General features: G+C 35.1%; 1 protein-coding gene and 1 long non-coding RNA gene across 4 annotated transcripts; one reads left to right on the top strand and one right to left on the bottom strand.

Moving 5' to 3' along the window:
- Positions 1-4,585: 4,585 nt before the first annotated feature.
- Positions 4,586-11,261, top strand: LOC106883446 (zinc finger protein 665). 3 transcript variants are annotated; one of them, XM_052976245.1, is made up of 3 exons: positions 4,586-4,670; positions 5,608-5,758; positions 9,199-11,261. In XM_052976245.1, the coding sequence occupies exon 3, from the start codon at positions 9,613-9,615 to the stop codon at positions 11,146-11,148; it is 1,536 nt and encodes a 511-aa protein (XP_052832205.1). In that variant the 5' UTR covers positions 4,586-4,670; positions 5,608-5,758; positions 9,199-9,612; the 3' UTR covers positions 11,149-11,261. The 3 variants fall into 3 exon arrangements, with proteins under 3 accessions (XP_052832205.1, XP_052832207.1, XP_052832206.1); XM_052976247.1 differs by having other exon boundaries at positions 4,621-4,666; XM_052976246.1 differs by lacking the exons at positions 4,586-4,670; positions 5,608-5,758 and adding an exon at positions 7,940-8,162.
- On the bottom strand, positions 4,646-8,004 carry LOC128250673 (uncharacterized). The gene is made up of 3 exons (XR_008266681.1): positions 7,891-8,004; positions 6,293-6,320; positions 4,646-4,763 (listed from the first exon to the last, which is right to left on the bottom strand). It is a non-coding gene; the product is annotated as an uncharacterized LOC128250673 (long non-coding RNA).
- Positions 11,262-15,613: the final 4,352 nt, after the last annotated feature.

Raw genomic sequence — 15,613 nt, 5'->3', positions numbered from 1 at the left:
ATATATATATATATATGTATAAAAATTTGGTTTAGTCACTTTTCCTTTCTTTTTTTTTTTGTTTTTTCTGTTTATCACTGCTATAACCCCACTTTTCCACCTCGTCCTCTTCCCCTCGAATCAATTCATGTATTTAATAGTCAACAGCGAGCAAACAATTGATCGCCAGCCTAGGGTACAGAGGTTAGTCGGGTCTGACACATCTGGATGACCTATGGAATTTTATGTCGACGTTGGTGACGTTTGTGGGTAAATTAGGCGGAGTGAAGTTGGTGACGGAGAAAAAAAAAAAAAAAAAGAGGCAGAAAGGTGAGGTGGTGGGGGATAGAAAGATGAGAAAACTTGAGAAGCAATTGTGACAGAAAGAATGCAACAGTTAGTGTGGATGGTTTGGGTGGGTGGGATCCGATATATTTATAAATATCTGGATTTTCAATCGCAATATTTCTTTTCACATCTCTCGATAGTAAATGTTCTCCTCTATACTGTCCCCTCTCTCTCTTTCTCCATATCCTTCTCTCTCTCTCTCCCTCCCTTCTTTTTTTACTCCGTTCAATCTACTGAACCTATCCTCCGTTTTCTTTCAAAATCTATCCTCAAGTTCCTCCCCTTCATCAATCTGTCACTTGTTTATACTCTTAATTTCTCTCCGTCCTTAACTATTCTTGTCTCTCAGTACAACACTCACCTCACTCTCTCACATCTCTCAAGAACATTGTGGAGATATTTTCAGTTCTATTTATCGTCTCTCAATTTCTCAATGTCGCTGATTCTTTCTTTCTCGCTTTTCACCCATGACACATCCCCCTCCTTTCTCTGTACCTTCTCTTAGGACACCTATAACTTTTCTCTCTCTCTCTCTCTCTCTCTCTCTCTTTCTCTCGCGTATTTGTCACCAAACTAAATCGCAACGAATACACAAATAATAACCAATACAATACACTGAATCGGCGCAGATTATATAGTGCCATATTTTTGGAGGAGAAATGGTTCGGCAGAGTAACTAAGGTTCCATCAGAGTATGTAATCGAATAATTATGCTTAGACTAGAGAACTCATGCTGACGATGACGGCAAAGTAAATATAGTTAAAAAATTTTGATAAAGATCTAAAATATAGAAAAATTACTTAACCATGTCTATATTTTTAAATTACTCTCATACATCATATTAACATTATTCCAATATGACATTTGTTTCCCTATAGAAAGCCCATATTGCATCTGCTATATTGCTCCTTGTTGTATATCCCACCACACATGACTAAATTGACAGCCGTATATATTAACCCTCTGTGCATCACATGATACGCATAGAGTTGACTTATAAGGATATATATTTTCCTATCGTCCATGCATCATATATGACACATCATCATCATCAGTATTTAATGTTCATTTTCCATGCTGGCATGAGTTGGACGGCTTGATAGTGGGGTGCAACAGATTCCATAACCTGTTTTGGCTTAGTTTATACAGCTAGATGCCCTTCCTAATGCCAACCAATTTATGATGTACTATCCCCAAACACATCCCCAATTTTTTTCCAACCACCTGAGTAACTTGAGGCTTTTGAAAGGAAATCTTTATATAATTCAGAACGTATGAAACAAGGTGAACTAAAAGTCAGAAAACAAGCCTGGGCATTTAGTACAAACTTATGAGAATTATTTGGACAGAAAAAGAGTTAATGTCACAGATAGACTCAATATAAAGATATAGTTTGTATAACATGATTTAGTAATGACACACTAAACTGTCTCTTCTAACAGAACTGCTTAACTGTTTGCCTGTCCTTTGTATCACAGAACACAGAACATATTTCCCCTGTTGTCCATACATCATATATGATACATGTAGCCAATTTATTTCAACCACTTAAGTAACTAGGGGTTCATGAAAGGAAAGCTTTATATTATAAGTCAGAATATATGTAACAAGAGCTAACTAAAAATCTGGAAACGAGTGGATATTTGAGACAAACTTATGAAAATGCTTTAGACAAGCAAAAAGTTTAAGTTACATGAAATTAATCAAAGTCTCATCAAGTTTTAACCAGTTTTTTCTTTGAAATGCCCTTTTGTTGAGTGTCAATTTGTCAAAAACAGCTTTCCGTCGGATAGTTTTGGTTGAGAATGGTTCCATCCTCAACCAAAACTGTCTGACAACAGGGAGCATGAAACTCTGAGTAACAGTTTTCATGATGTCTTTGAAGCTTTATTAATAAAGCATATTATTCTACCTCCGGTATTCGAGTACTGTGGTCATTACCTGTTTTCCCTTTATTGGAGCAAACTTGACTTACAGCTGGTTCCAGTAGTCATATTAGGTACATGTATATGTGTGTGTGAGTATTATGTTACATTATATATATGTATCGGTATAATAGTAGACAGGCAAACAGAAGGAGGGAGGGATGGGTGGCAGGGATGGGTGGATAGATAGATAGATTGATTGATTGATTGATTGATAGATATTTTAAAACTTTTTTTTACAAATGTTGCTAAGATTTTCTCTTCCATTCCCAATCATTCTTTAAAGAATATTCTTTCTTTCTTTCTTTCTTTCCTACTTCTTTCTTCATTTTGCTTTTTTACTTCATTTTGCGTTTTTACTTTTTGTTTGTTTGTTTATTTGTTCCTTTCTTTCCTTTTCCCCTACCTTTTCTCTTGCTTTTATTATTTTTCCATTATTGTTCATTTGTTCAATTAAATAGAACATTGACATGCATACACAGCTACACAGACACACACACATGGGGAGGTAGGGGAGAGAGAAATAGAGAAAGAGTAAGAGTTGTACTGACAGTGGTATAAGCAATAGTAATAAAGATCATGTGTGTATTACATCTGTATACATTGGTGTAATCAGAAAGAGAAACAAACTTGGTGATGGAAGCATGTGTGTATTCATTGGTGTAATCAGATGGCGATATTAACAGTAGTGATTGAATCAGAGAATCATGTGTGTATAATATCTATAAACAATGGTATTACCAGAGATACAGTCAATAGTAATAGAACCACGTGTGTATACATATGTGTGTGTGTGTGTGTGTGTGTGTAAATCATTGTCATCATCAAAAATCAGGACACAAACCCATGTTTTGCATGTGAAGATCTACGCCTGAGAAAAAAAACTGCCCATTTAAGAAAGTGGAATGTTTCTGTTGTAGAAAAATTGGACATAGGCGTAGGAGTGGCTGTGTGGTAAGTAGCTTGCTTACCAACCACATGGTTCTGGGTTTAGTCCCACTGCGTGGCACCTTGGGCAAGTGTCTTCTACTATTGCCTCGATCAATAAGTTAAGAGTTTGTGCAGATTTTTCAATGGGGTCGAATGATTGCTTAATCTCACATAACTATCCATTGCTGAGTCTTGAGGAAGTGTTCACAAAATCAAATGAAGGAAAATTTTTCTCAAAATTAGACCTCTCAAAAGCATATTTACAAATTCAAGTAGAAGAAGAATGCTCACACTTATTAACTGTGGCTTATTTAAATATAAGTGGCTTCCCTTCAGTGAAAAAGTGGCTCCTGCCATATTTCAGCAAGTAATGAATACAATGCTGGATGACCGTGATTTTGTTATTGCCTATTTAGATGATATCCAAATAAAAAGCAAATCACATGAATAACATGTAGAACACGTAAAGAGGGTATTCGAAAAGATAAAAGAATTTTCAGTTTCAAGTTAACTGAAAAAAAAATGTAAATTCTTTCAAAAAAAAATTAAATACTTGAGCCAGATAATAGATAAAAATGGATGGAAACTGGATCCATCCAGAGCAACTGCAAAAAAAAAAAATATGCCCACGTTGAATAATGTGACTATGCTACAAGCATTCTTGGGTTTAGTAAATTGGATGGTCATGTCTTGTTTGTCTAACTGACTATTCTGCTATACTGGAGTGGGCATTATAAAAGTCCAACAGAGGACTACAACATATGTTTAATAAAAAAAAGTATCTGGGGTAAATTTTTTCGACTAAAATTCTTCAAGGCAGTGCCCCAGCTTGGCCACAATCTAATGACTGCAAGAGGTAAAACAAACAGAATATACATTCAAAACAATAAACTCTGTATACTTTTTGAGCAACATAACCATTTCTTCCATACACATCAAATGTCAAGAATATATATTAAAGATTGCATTATATATTTGATTATCTTTGTTTTATTTTTTAGAATTTGTTTTGAAAATTCTATAATACTAAGCATATTGTTGGTTATTAAAAAAAAAAAAGCTGTCGTTATGCATTTTTCCCGGCGTGCTATCGATTCTGTCAATTTGGTGCCTGTCTACAAATTAACCATCGTAAAAAAACTAAGTTACAAGCATATTAAATTGTGATTTTAGTCAATCAGCAGCAGCCATCGAGATGAGCACGGAACAGACGAAACTTTTACGTGGTCACTTGACCGGCTAGAAATAGCTGCTAAATCTTCATTGAACTACACCATAACGTCTATAATTTAATAAAAATGTTTTTATTGTCATATATGATAAAACACTTTTTTTTTTTTTACAATGTTTGTTGAAATGCTCAAAACACACAGTTAACACTTTACAGTTCTCATTTACTGCGAACACCTTCTCTCCAACTTCCGTTCTCGTTGCCAACAATTCAGTTGTGATAGCAAAACAAAGAGATTATACTCCCTCGCATGTAGGTAAGGCGAACAAACCCCAAATACTTCCTCATAATTTTTTGATTTGTATATAGATTTGCAAAAGGGCGTACCGATACAAGTGTGCTCCTATTTCTGAAGGAAGAAAAATATAAAAATGGCTAATTTTAAATGAAATTTACTATAAATAACTTTCAGATACATTGTAGTTACATCAGAATTTAGATTTAAAAAAAATAATTAATTAGTAGATGCATGCACATGCATATTGACACGCATCATAAATTTTTGGCGATGTTTCGTTTGACTTGCAGAAATGTCATTCGATCCCAGCTGGTTGTTCGTTAATTTCCGTAAAACATTTTTTTATTTATTTACTTTTGTTTTCATGACATGTGGAAGGCGACATTTGCTTTGAAGTGAAAGATATATGGACGTGTGTATGTGAGAGAAATGCATACATCTTTTTTGTTTGTATGTGTGTGTGAGAGAGAGAGGATCGATAAATTAAGTACCAGTTGCATAATTGACTGGCCCACTCCCCCCAAAATTTGGGTCTTGTGCCTAGAGTAGAAAAAAATATTGTATCCGTGTTCAAGTAGTACCTAGTGCATTCTGTGTGAACATAATAATTCTACGATAGGTTATTTCTTGATAACCACATTCCAAATATTTATTTAGGTAATACTATTTTAAACCCGACATTCTCATCACTGCAGAAAACAATGTTATCATCCACTATTCTTTATTCGAACATAAATGTTATACAAGCTGAAGATATTGTGTGCAAACACATCAATTTTACACACAAATTTGTATGCTGTAATTTTAAATACAAATTAAAAAATTAAGGGCAATTGTCAGGGAAATATTTTATGAACACAATTTATCTGTACATTAGTGTGTAAAAATACCTCCTGATGAATTGCCACTGTTTAAATATTCCTTTATATCTTATATTGTTTCTTTACTTTTTCAGAATATCAGATGAAGTTAGCATTGAAGAATATTTCTGCATCAAGTGTATTCATCAATATTTAGACTAAATTTAAAGGAAGATGTTATACTGAAGACTTACAACTCGGTTTATATAAATTTATCACAAAGTTACTATGAAACACTTCTTCTGGGTGAGAAATTTCATTCTTCATTTCCTGGGATGTGTACAAGACAGTATTGTTTTCTAATTAACTTTAAACAAATATGCAAAGGAGTTTTCAACCTTTTTCTATTACCAAGAGAGATTAAAATTGATGAAATAGTATAGCTGAAACATTTGATCAAGACTAGAAGATATTATATAGGAGAGATATAATTAGTCTGTTCATATAAATATATGGTGCACTTACAGTAAAATATTTCTTAGCAATTCGGATTAATAGCAACATTTTTCTATTACACTGGTTGGAATACTTATAGAAGAAAACTTTTGTATTTCAATGAAGTTTGGAGCCTTTTGCAGATGGCAGTTACAATTAGAATTGATGGAAATAGAGTGGAAGGAATATTTGTTCAGAATAAACTATAAATAGAAAAACAATAAAATTATTCTCTCAATTCAGTGAAAGAAGAGATAAACGTAGTAAAATGAATTTTGTGTGAAATTTGAATGATTGATATTATTTCTGGAAGTGATGGCAAAAGTAAAAGAAAAATCTCCTTACCACTGTGATATCTCTGTTAAAGTATTCTCTGGAAAAGATCAGGAAAAACCATATCATTGTGATATTTGTGGTAAATCATTTACTGCAGGAAGTAGCTTAATTATTCACAAACGTATTCATACAGGAGAGAAACCCTACCACTGTGATGTCTGTGTTAAGTCATTCTCTGAAAAAGGTCACCTAACTACTCATAAACGCATTCATACAGGGGAAAAACCACATCACTGTGATATCTGTGGTAAATCATTCACTGCAGGAAGTAGCTTAATTATTCACAAACGTATTCACACAGGAGAGAAACCCTATCACTGTGATATCTGTGGTAAGTCATTCACTGAAAAAGGTGTCTTGACTAAACACAAATACATACACACAGGAGAGAAACCATACCGTTGTGAAATTTGTGATAAATCATTTTCTCAAAATGGTCATTTAACTACTCATAAACGCTTTCATACAGGAGAGAAACCATATCACTGTGATATCTGTGGTAAATCATTCTCTATAAGTAGTCATTTAATTACTCACTTACGCATTCATACAGGAGAAAAGCCATATCATTGTGATATCTGTGGTAAATCATTCTCAAAAATTCAAAATTTGACATTTCATAAACATATTCATACAGGAGAAAAACCATATCACTGTGATATCTGTAGTAAATCATTTTCCCAAACAAGTCACTTAACTAAACACAAACGCATTCATACAGGTGAGAAACCATATCACTGTGGTATCTGTGGTAAATCATTCTCTCAAACAAGTCACTTGACTAAACATAAACGCATTCATACAGGTGAGAAACCGTATCATTGCGATATTTGTGGGGAATCATTCTCTGTAAATAGCACCTTAACTATTCATAAACGTATTCATACAGGTGAAAAACCATACCACTGTGATATCTGTGGTAAATCATTCTCTCAGAATGATCATATAACTAAGCACAAACGTATCCATACAGGAGAAAAACCTTTTCATTGTGATGTGTGTGGTAAATCATACTCACAAAAAAGTCATTTAACTGCACATGTGTGTGTGTTCATGTAGAACAGTAATTGCTAAATTCCTTCTATGAGAGAAATATATAACCTTAAATACATTCACATATAACAGTGTGATAACAATCTCCCAACACTTTATTTTACATGACCATATCTACATTGGTAAGATAAGTTTCTGCCTTGATATTTTAATGAAATTGTGGTTGGAAAGCTGTAGTGGGAGACATTTGGCCAAATGTCTTCTACTATAGCCCCAGTCAAAGCCTTGAGTGGATTTAGTAGACAGAAACTGAGCATTTGCCACACATGCAATACATGCCCCTGGCAGTTCACACAGTTTTTCACTTATTGAAATTCGTTATTATATCCAGGGATATATTATTGAATATAATCTTCAATTTTCAAGACTGAAATATGTGTGTACTGCATGTTTTGTATGTGTGTGTATGTATGCATACATGGGTATGCTTGTGTGTGTCTAATGCTCATACAATTCGAAAAGCAGTATAATTCATAAATATACGAAACATATTTTTAAAGCCTAAGTATTGTGTTTTATATAAATACTTTATCTCTATAAGAAAATTGCTTTACCACTTGCAATACCCTGTGACCTTATGCATCTCAAAGGGACGCTACCATTGAGGTTGTGATGTTTGACATCGAAACTGCGGCTTGAGACATAAAGTCAGCTTCACTTGTTTATTGTATTCCGTTGGGATTTTGTTGACGAAGAAAGTTGGTACTTTTTGAATGTTGCTGGAGTGTAAAGTTGATAAAACATTAGTAAACTTCATTTTAACAGTCAGATATTTACTTTGATGAAAACGTATAACACATTGATTCATTGTTTTCATCTGAAAACGGTAAGTTGATTAACGTTTGTTTTGGCAAACTTCCGCCCTTCCTTGAATGTTGTAATAATGAATGGTGGATAAGGTAATTATATTGAAGTAAAATTATAGTTCCACACCAGACTCGATTTCGGTACTGTGTCTTTTGGGGGGTCGCAATCGTCTTCGTAAGCTGTCGGAAATGCATTCTTTCCGCGAAAAACAGAGGGGTGAGGTGGAGCGGAACTTCGGAAATTCGCCTTCCCGATTCCGTCTCCCGCATTGTTTTCGTTGCAACCGTCATGATTGACCTCATACTTATAATCAGTTAATTCCATATGCAGATTGTTTATTCTAATTAAAATGTTTATGTTTGGTTGTTCGCTGGAATTGAGCGTATTAGCAAACGTCGCTTTGTTGTTCCTCTGACAAAACATCGAACGTTTTTGGCAATGTTTTTTAAAGAATGGGTGAAAACGCTGGGTATTCGTTCAAACTATCTACATCTGTACCCGGCCAGGTATTTATTTATCTCTGCTACAGAAAAACAAATTGCTGCACCAGTTTTTTTTATTGAGGCAGCAAAATTATATACACTCCTCCCAGGTCGCCAGTAAAGGATCGATTCCAGCACAAATCCGGAGAAAGAAGAGATACAGGACTGTCCTTTAACTGCATAAAGTAAATTAAATACTTTTTAAATCGTAAGGTCAGTTGCTTGATATGTTTCATTAAAATCTTTGTAAATTACTTCCCCATACCCAAAATGAGCTGCAAAATTTTGGAGTATCGTAACTGTCAACTGTAAAGTACGTGAGTTCGTTTATGTTTCTGAACAAGATCATCGCTTTCCGTAAAATTTTTTAATTTTTTTACTTATGTGAATTTTGGTGTTGTGGATGTAATCATAGATTATTTGGTGTAATAGTTGATCTTATGGAAATGAGTTCAATCCCTGAGTAAGTCAGAGCATATATTAAGTCACTCTGGTTAAAGTGTAAAATTTCTCTTTTGAATGTCTTCTTTTTAATTATCTTTGATATCTTACACAATTTCTCTATCATTTCAGATTACAAGATGGCATTGACATTACAGAATATTTTTGCATCAGTTACATCACAAATATTTATCGCATTTTAGAGTGTAAAGGAAAATATTCTACCTAAGAACTGAGGAATAGTTCTGAGTGAAACATTTCTCTCCTTCATTGCTTGGAATCCGTACAAGATGATTTTGTGTACCAATTAAATGTTGAGACATTTACAAAGGGATTTGCAATCCTTTTCTGATAATGATAAAAGTTGATGGAAATATTACTGTTGAAATGTTTTGATCAACATAGGAATAAATAAAAAGAAAAGGAGAAAAATATCCATATATTATTGTGAGAAAAGATATATATATATATATATATATAGAAGAGTGAATTGTGTGAGAAACTTTAAAACAAGTGGGTTTTTTTCCTGAAGAATTGCCTAAGGAGATGGGAAAACAATCCTACCACTGTGATATCTGCAAGAAGTCATTCTCTGTGGAAAGTAGCCTTGTTACTCATAAATGTATTCGTACAAGAGAGAAGCCATCTGATTGTGATATCTGTGGTAAATTTTTCACTACAAGAAGTAACTTAACTACTCACAAACACCTTCATACAAGAAAAAAAAAATATCACTGTGATATCTGTGGTAAATTATTCTTTCAAGCAAGTGACTTAACTAAACACAGACACGTTCACACAAGAGAGAAGCCATATTGCTGTAATATTTGTGGTAAAGCATTCTCTCGAATAGATGGCCTATCTGTTCACAAACGTATCCATACAGGAGAGAAGCCTTATCGCTGTGATATCTGTGGTAAATCGTTCACGGTAATGAGCCATGTAACTACTCACAGACGTATTCATACAGGAGAGAAACCTTATCACTGTGATATTTGTGGCAAATCTTTCTCTGCTAAAAATGCCTTAACTCGACACAAACGTATACACACAGGAGAGAAACCATATCAGTGTGATATTTGTGGTAAATCATTCTCTACAGTGAGCCATATAAATTCTCACAGCCGTGTTCATACAGGAGAGAAGCCCTATCACTGTGATATTTGTGGCAAATCTTTCTCCCATACAAATGCCTTAACTCGACACAAACATATACATACAGGAGAGAAACCATATCAGTGTGATATTTGTGGTAAATCATTCTATCAAAATAGTGATGTAACTAAACACAGAAGTATTCACACAGGAGAGAAACCATATCACTGTGACATCTGTGGTAAATCTTTCTCTCGAAAAGTTAACTTAACTAGACACAAACACATTCATACAGGGAAGAAATCGGATTCCTGTGATATCTGTGGTAAATTTCTCTCTAATGCAAGTGCTTTAACAATACATAGATATGTCCATACTGGAGAAAAACGCTATCAATGTGATATCTGTGGTAAATCATTCTCTCAATGTAGTATCTTAACTGCACACAAACGTGTTCATACTGGAGAGAAACCATATCACTGTGACATCTGTGGTAAATCATTCTCTCAATGTAGTAATTTAACTTATCACAAACGTATTCACACAGGAGAGAAGCCATTTCTCTGTGATGTCTGTGGTAAATCATTCTCTCATAGAAATGCCTTAAGTACTCACAAACATATTCATACAGGAGAGAAACCGTATCACTGTGATATTTGTGGTAGGTCATTCTCTTGTAGAAATAGCTTAACTGTTCATGAACGTATTCATACAGGGGAGAAGCCATATCGCTGTAATGTCTGTGACAAATCTTTCTCTGACAGAGCTGCCTTTACTAGACACAAACGTATACATACAAGAGAGAAACCATATTGCTGTGATATTTGTGGTAAATCATTCTCTCAAAGTGGTCAATTTACTAATCATAAGCATGTTCATACAGGAGAGAAACCATATCACTGTGGAATCTGTAGTAAATCATTCTCTCAGACAAATAGGTTATCTACTCACAAATGTATCCATACTGGAACAAAACCAAGTGACTGATTATGTTGTTAAGCATTCTTACATAGAAGTAAGGAACATGTGGGTTGTGGTAAATACATTGCAACAAGTGTACTACTTACTTTTTTGTTGATTAAATTATTTTGTTTTTCTCATTGAAGTTTCCTGTAATATTTTTTCAGAACATTGTAACAAAAAAAAAGAAAAAGAAACTTGTTTGCAGCATTTGTTCCAGCTCTCTATCTTGTGAATTCAAATCCTACTGAGCTCCACTTTTGGCTTTTTTCGGCTGGGATGCAGACATCTAAAATTGCTCTAGTTTTTTTGTTTTTGTTTTTGTGACCACGACGTGGCATCTACATGAAATTTTGCACAATGGTAGAGGAGTGGCTGTGTGGTAAGTAGCATGCTTACCAACCACATGGTTCCAGGTTCAGTCCCACTGCATGGCACCTTGGGCAAGTGTCTTCTACTATAGCCTCGGGCTGACCTAAGCCTTGTGAGTGGCTTTGGTAGACGGAAACTATGTCGTATATATATATGTGTGTCTGTTTGTCCCCTCAACATCGCTTGACTACCGATGCTGATGTGTTTATGTCCCCATAACTTAGCGGTTCGGCAAAAAGAGACCAATAGAATAAGTACTAGGCTTACAAAGAATAAGTCTTGGGGTCGATTTGATCGACTAAAGGCAGTGCTCCAGCATGGCCGCAGTCAATTGACTGAAACAAGTAAAAGAGTATAACAACCACACAAACTCGTCAAGCGTGAAAAGTGCACATTAATGAGTTATCATACTTTTAATATTTCATAATTATGCCTGTCGCCCTCTTGAGTCCAAAATTGGAAGCTAAACCAAGGGTGAGTGTATTAGACTGCTTTTTTGTTGCGAAGGAAAGTTTGTGATGTACAAAATGTTGAAACAAATCTGATTCCAGAATAAATAAGATTGTGAACTTAAATTTACATACTATTAGAAGGTCTTTTTCTTGGTTCTTATAAACCATTTAAATTAAATGGGAATGGGGAGAGGGGTTCTGAAGGGTAAATATTGTCTGACCTCCAAATCTTGATCATACAGTCTACAAATAAATTTCTCCACTGTGTGTACCAGACCACCTACTACAGAGAATATTGCACCAAATTGTTGAAAGGCCACTTGAAAATCAACAGATTCAGTCATGAGCTTCAAGGTTTTCTCCTTAGACTGGCCATAGAAACAGCTTGTTGAGTCACAGCCTGTAAAACAATGAAGGCCGATGAGGGCATCTGCAACATTGTCTCCAAGATGATTTTGTATAGTGGTTAGATTAAGTGTACGCTTGTTGTTACCTCTACCAGTGTGAAAGAGTAGCTGGGCCTGAATTTGATGAGCCTTTGCTATGCCGATAATGAAAACATCAGTGTCTGGGCTTTTATAATTAATTTCTGGTGTACTCCTTGAAAGTAAAAGGAGAGATGCAGCAGCATATTGACAATCCAAGAACAGCCTGGTGTCTGTTTCTTCATGGTTGAATTCAAGTTCCTTCACAACTTGTATCTTGACTATGCCATCTCCATTCTGCAGCAAATGACATTCTTCATCATGAGCCATGACAACTTTGACATCATGAAACAAGGTTGGGTGTTCCTGCCACATCTTGATGAAGAACTGAATTAACCCTTTAGCATTTAAACCGGCCATATCCGGCCAAAAGTATTCTGCCTGCTTTATGTTCAAACTGGCCAGATCTGGTCTCTCACACCAACCCCACAATATCGTTTTAAAAATTAACAGCTACCTCATCAAAATCTCATAGCTACTAGATAATGCATGATTAGTTCAAAACAATGTGGATAAAAAAGCATTAATTATGGCAGAATAATGCGAACACTAAAGGGTTAAGGCTTTTTTTGTTTTGACTGCATGACAAAAACATTTTCCATTGGTTGGGCACTTTGTGCTCTGGACCACAGATCTTGGTGAGCTGGCTTCCACTTGGAGCTTGTCTTCCTCGCTCTGCTGCCTTGATGCTCATTGTTCAGTGGGTGACTCCCTTAAAGTGAACAGTATCGCTGTGGGCAGTGTGCGCAAGGTGAATAAGCTGTTTGATTGCATATTCTGAAAGTTCACCGAATGTACCTGGCACAACCTTTTGGAGGAATTTCTTAGAGCATTGCCATCCCATCTACAATCCATGCACTACCCAATGGAATATCTTCCACAACCGGTGCTGGCTCTACACTGGACTCGATAGAATGAAGAAGAGTTGCTTTTGTAGTCTTGGTCAAGAACCATCAACTGTGGGAAAGAGCCAAGATTATACTTCATCATGTTTCGGAGATCAAGTTTCCTTACTCCAGCAATAACAATCAAACGTTGAAACAGATTGCGATCAGCTTTTATTGTAACTTCTTTGCCTTTTACTTTGTTTGTTGAAGCTTTGTTCATTGTGGTGAAGGTTTTCCTTTCCTGCTTTTTGAGGACCTTGAACAAGTCTCCATCTCCTTGTAAGCATTCTTCACAAAATGCCTTAAACGCATCATCTTCGCTTGCGTACGCAGAAGTATAGTCATCACAGACATCTGTGGAAGCTATCAATACATGAGAATTTGAGGTAGATTCCTGATGGTGGTCACAAAAAGTCAACATTTAAGGCCTTGCATGTCAACCTATTTCTCTTTGCTGGATTGATACTATAAAGTACAAATGAAGAACTGAGGTTTATATAAATATTTTATCTCTGAGAAAATCCCTGTACAACTTGCAACACCCAGCCCTCCCCGGTGACCTTATGTATCTCCAAGGGGACGCTACCATTGAGATCGTAATGTTTGACATCGAAACTGCGGCTGGAGACATAAAGTCAGCTTCACTTGTTTATTGTATTACGTTGGGATTTTATTGACGAAGGAAGTCGGTGCTTTTTGAATGTTGATAAAACATTAGTAAACCTCATTCTAACCTCGTTTATTTTGATAAACACACTTATTCACTGTTTGCATCTGAAAACGGTAAGTTGATTAACGTTTGTTTTGGCGGAATTCTGCCCTTCTTTGAATGCTGTAAAAATGTCTGTAAAAGAATGACGTTATACCTGGAGGATAAGGTAATTAGGCGATCCAGTAATTATATTGAAGTAAAATGAAATAAGAACAATGTACCCCAGCAATTTTAATAAAGGGTTCATTTCCAAATTCTGACAACATTACTGAAAATGAGAGGCACCTTAAGAAGTCCCGACAGGTACAATGACCAAAGACACTTGTCCAGATATAATGTATAATCACTATAGTATATTGTAATATAAGTGATGTTACACAATCTGAAAGTGGGAAAAGATATTTCTTTCAGATACAGTAACTTTAGAGATGTAAAAACTCATGGCGACATTGGTAAAACATATATAGTAATTACATTGAACCTCAAATAAATAACAATTTTGGAAAAGAAAAAAAATTTCATGTCCCGAGTTTTCTGTACATATATTGATCTGTATTTTTGAAAACATCTTTTAAGAAATCAACTAAGAAACCAAGATTACAAATGAAATGAAATATTAGCCTACGTGGAATGATTTATCCCTCTCAGTAGTGTGGATTCTCTCCTTTACAATTAAGTTCGTGAGTCCTTAAGTTCCTTCGTGTAGAGCAGGCATGGACAACCTTTCTCGAGAAGCGGGCCGCATGAGACATGGTCTTATACCAATCGGGCCGCAGGCGCTAATTTACATTCAAGTGCACGTTAAAAAAAGAAGGTCACTTGGGTTTTTGATTTGTTTTCGAGAATTCGTACACATTTTCCTCGATCGTAGAAATAATAAAAATAAGAATTACGATTGAAAAATTGGTATTAAAAAAAATCAGATTTCACTTTTATTTAATCGTAGATTTTATTATTATATGTAAATTAACTCTGAAAAAAAGAGAGAGAACGTGTGTGAACAAGTGAGAACGGAAGAAGACACAAAATTTCAGCAAACGTTCTTTCCTCGTGAAATTAGGCGGTCCATTCAGAAAGCATCGCAGGCCGCAGTTTGTCCTTCACTTTTCTGGAAAATGGTTTACCACAGGTATCACGCAATATGGCTTCTATTTTGTATGGATACGTTTGTGATGAGTTGAGCTTCTTCCAGTATAAAATGTTTCACAACAAACAACATTCGTGGAAGCTGTGAACCTACTGCTTAGAGATAGAAGAAAACCGTTGAGGCAAAAGTTTGAGTGCAAGAACCATTGTAAAATTTCTCTGTTGAATGTCTTCTTTTTAATTATCTTTGATATCTTACACAATTTCTCTATCATTTCAGATTACAAGATGGCATTGACATTACAGAATATTTTTGCATCAGATACATCAAATATTTATCACATTTTAAAGTGTACAGGAAAATATTCTACGTAAGAACTGAGGGTTAGTTCTGAGTGAAACATTTCTCTCCTTCATTGCTTGGAATCCGTACAAGATGATTTTGTGTACCAATTAAATGTTGAGACATTTACAAAGAGATTCGCAATCTTTTTCTGA

Source organism: Octopus bimaculoides, chromosome 24 (assembly GCF_001194135.2).
Source record: "Octopus bimaculoides isolate UCB-OBI-ISO-001 chromosome 24, ASM119413v2, whole genome shotgun sequence".
Taxonomy (NCBI): domain Eukaryota; kingdom Metazoa; phylum Mollusca; class Cephalopoda; order Octopoda; family Octopodidae; genus Octopus; species Octopus bimaculoides.
This window is presented reverse-complemented; position numbering and strand designations above follow the sequence as displayed.

Coding starts and splice junctions, on each gene's coding strand:
- LOC106883446 (XM_052976245.1), top strand. CDS start 9,613: ATGGGAAAACAATCCTACCACTGTGATATCTGCAAGAAGTCATTCTCT.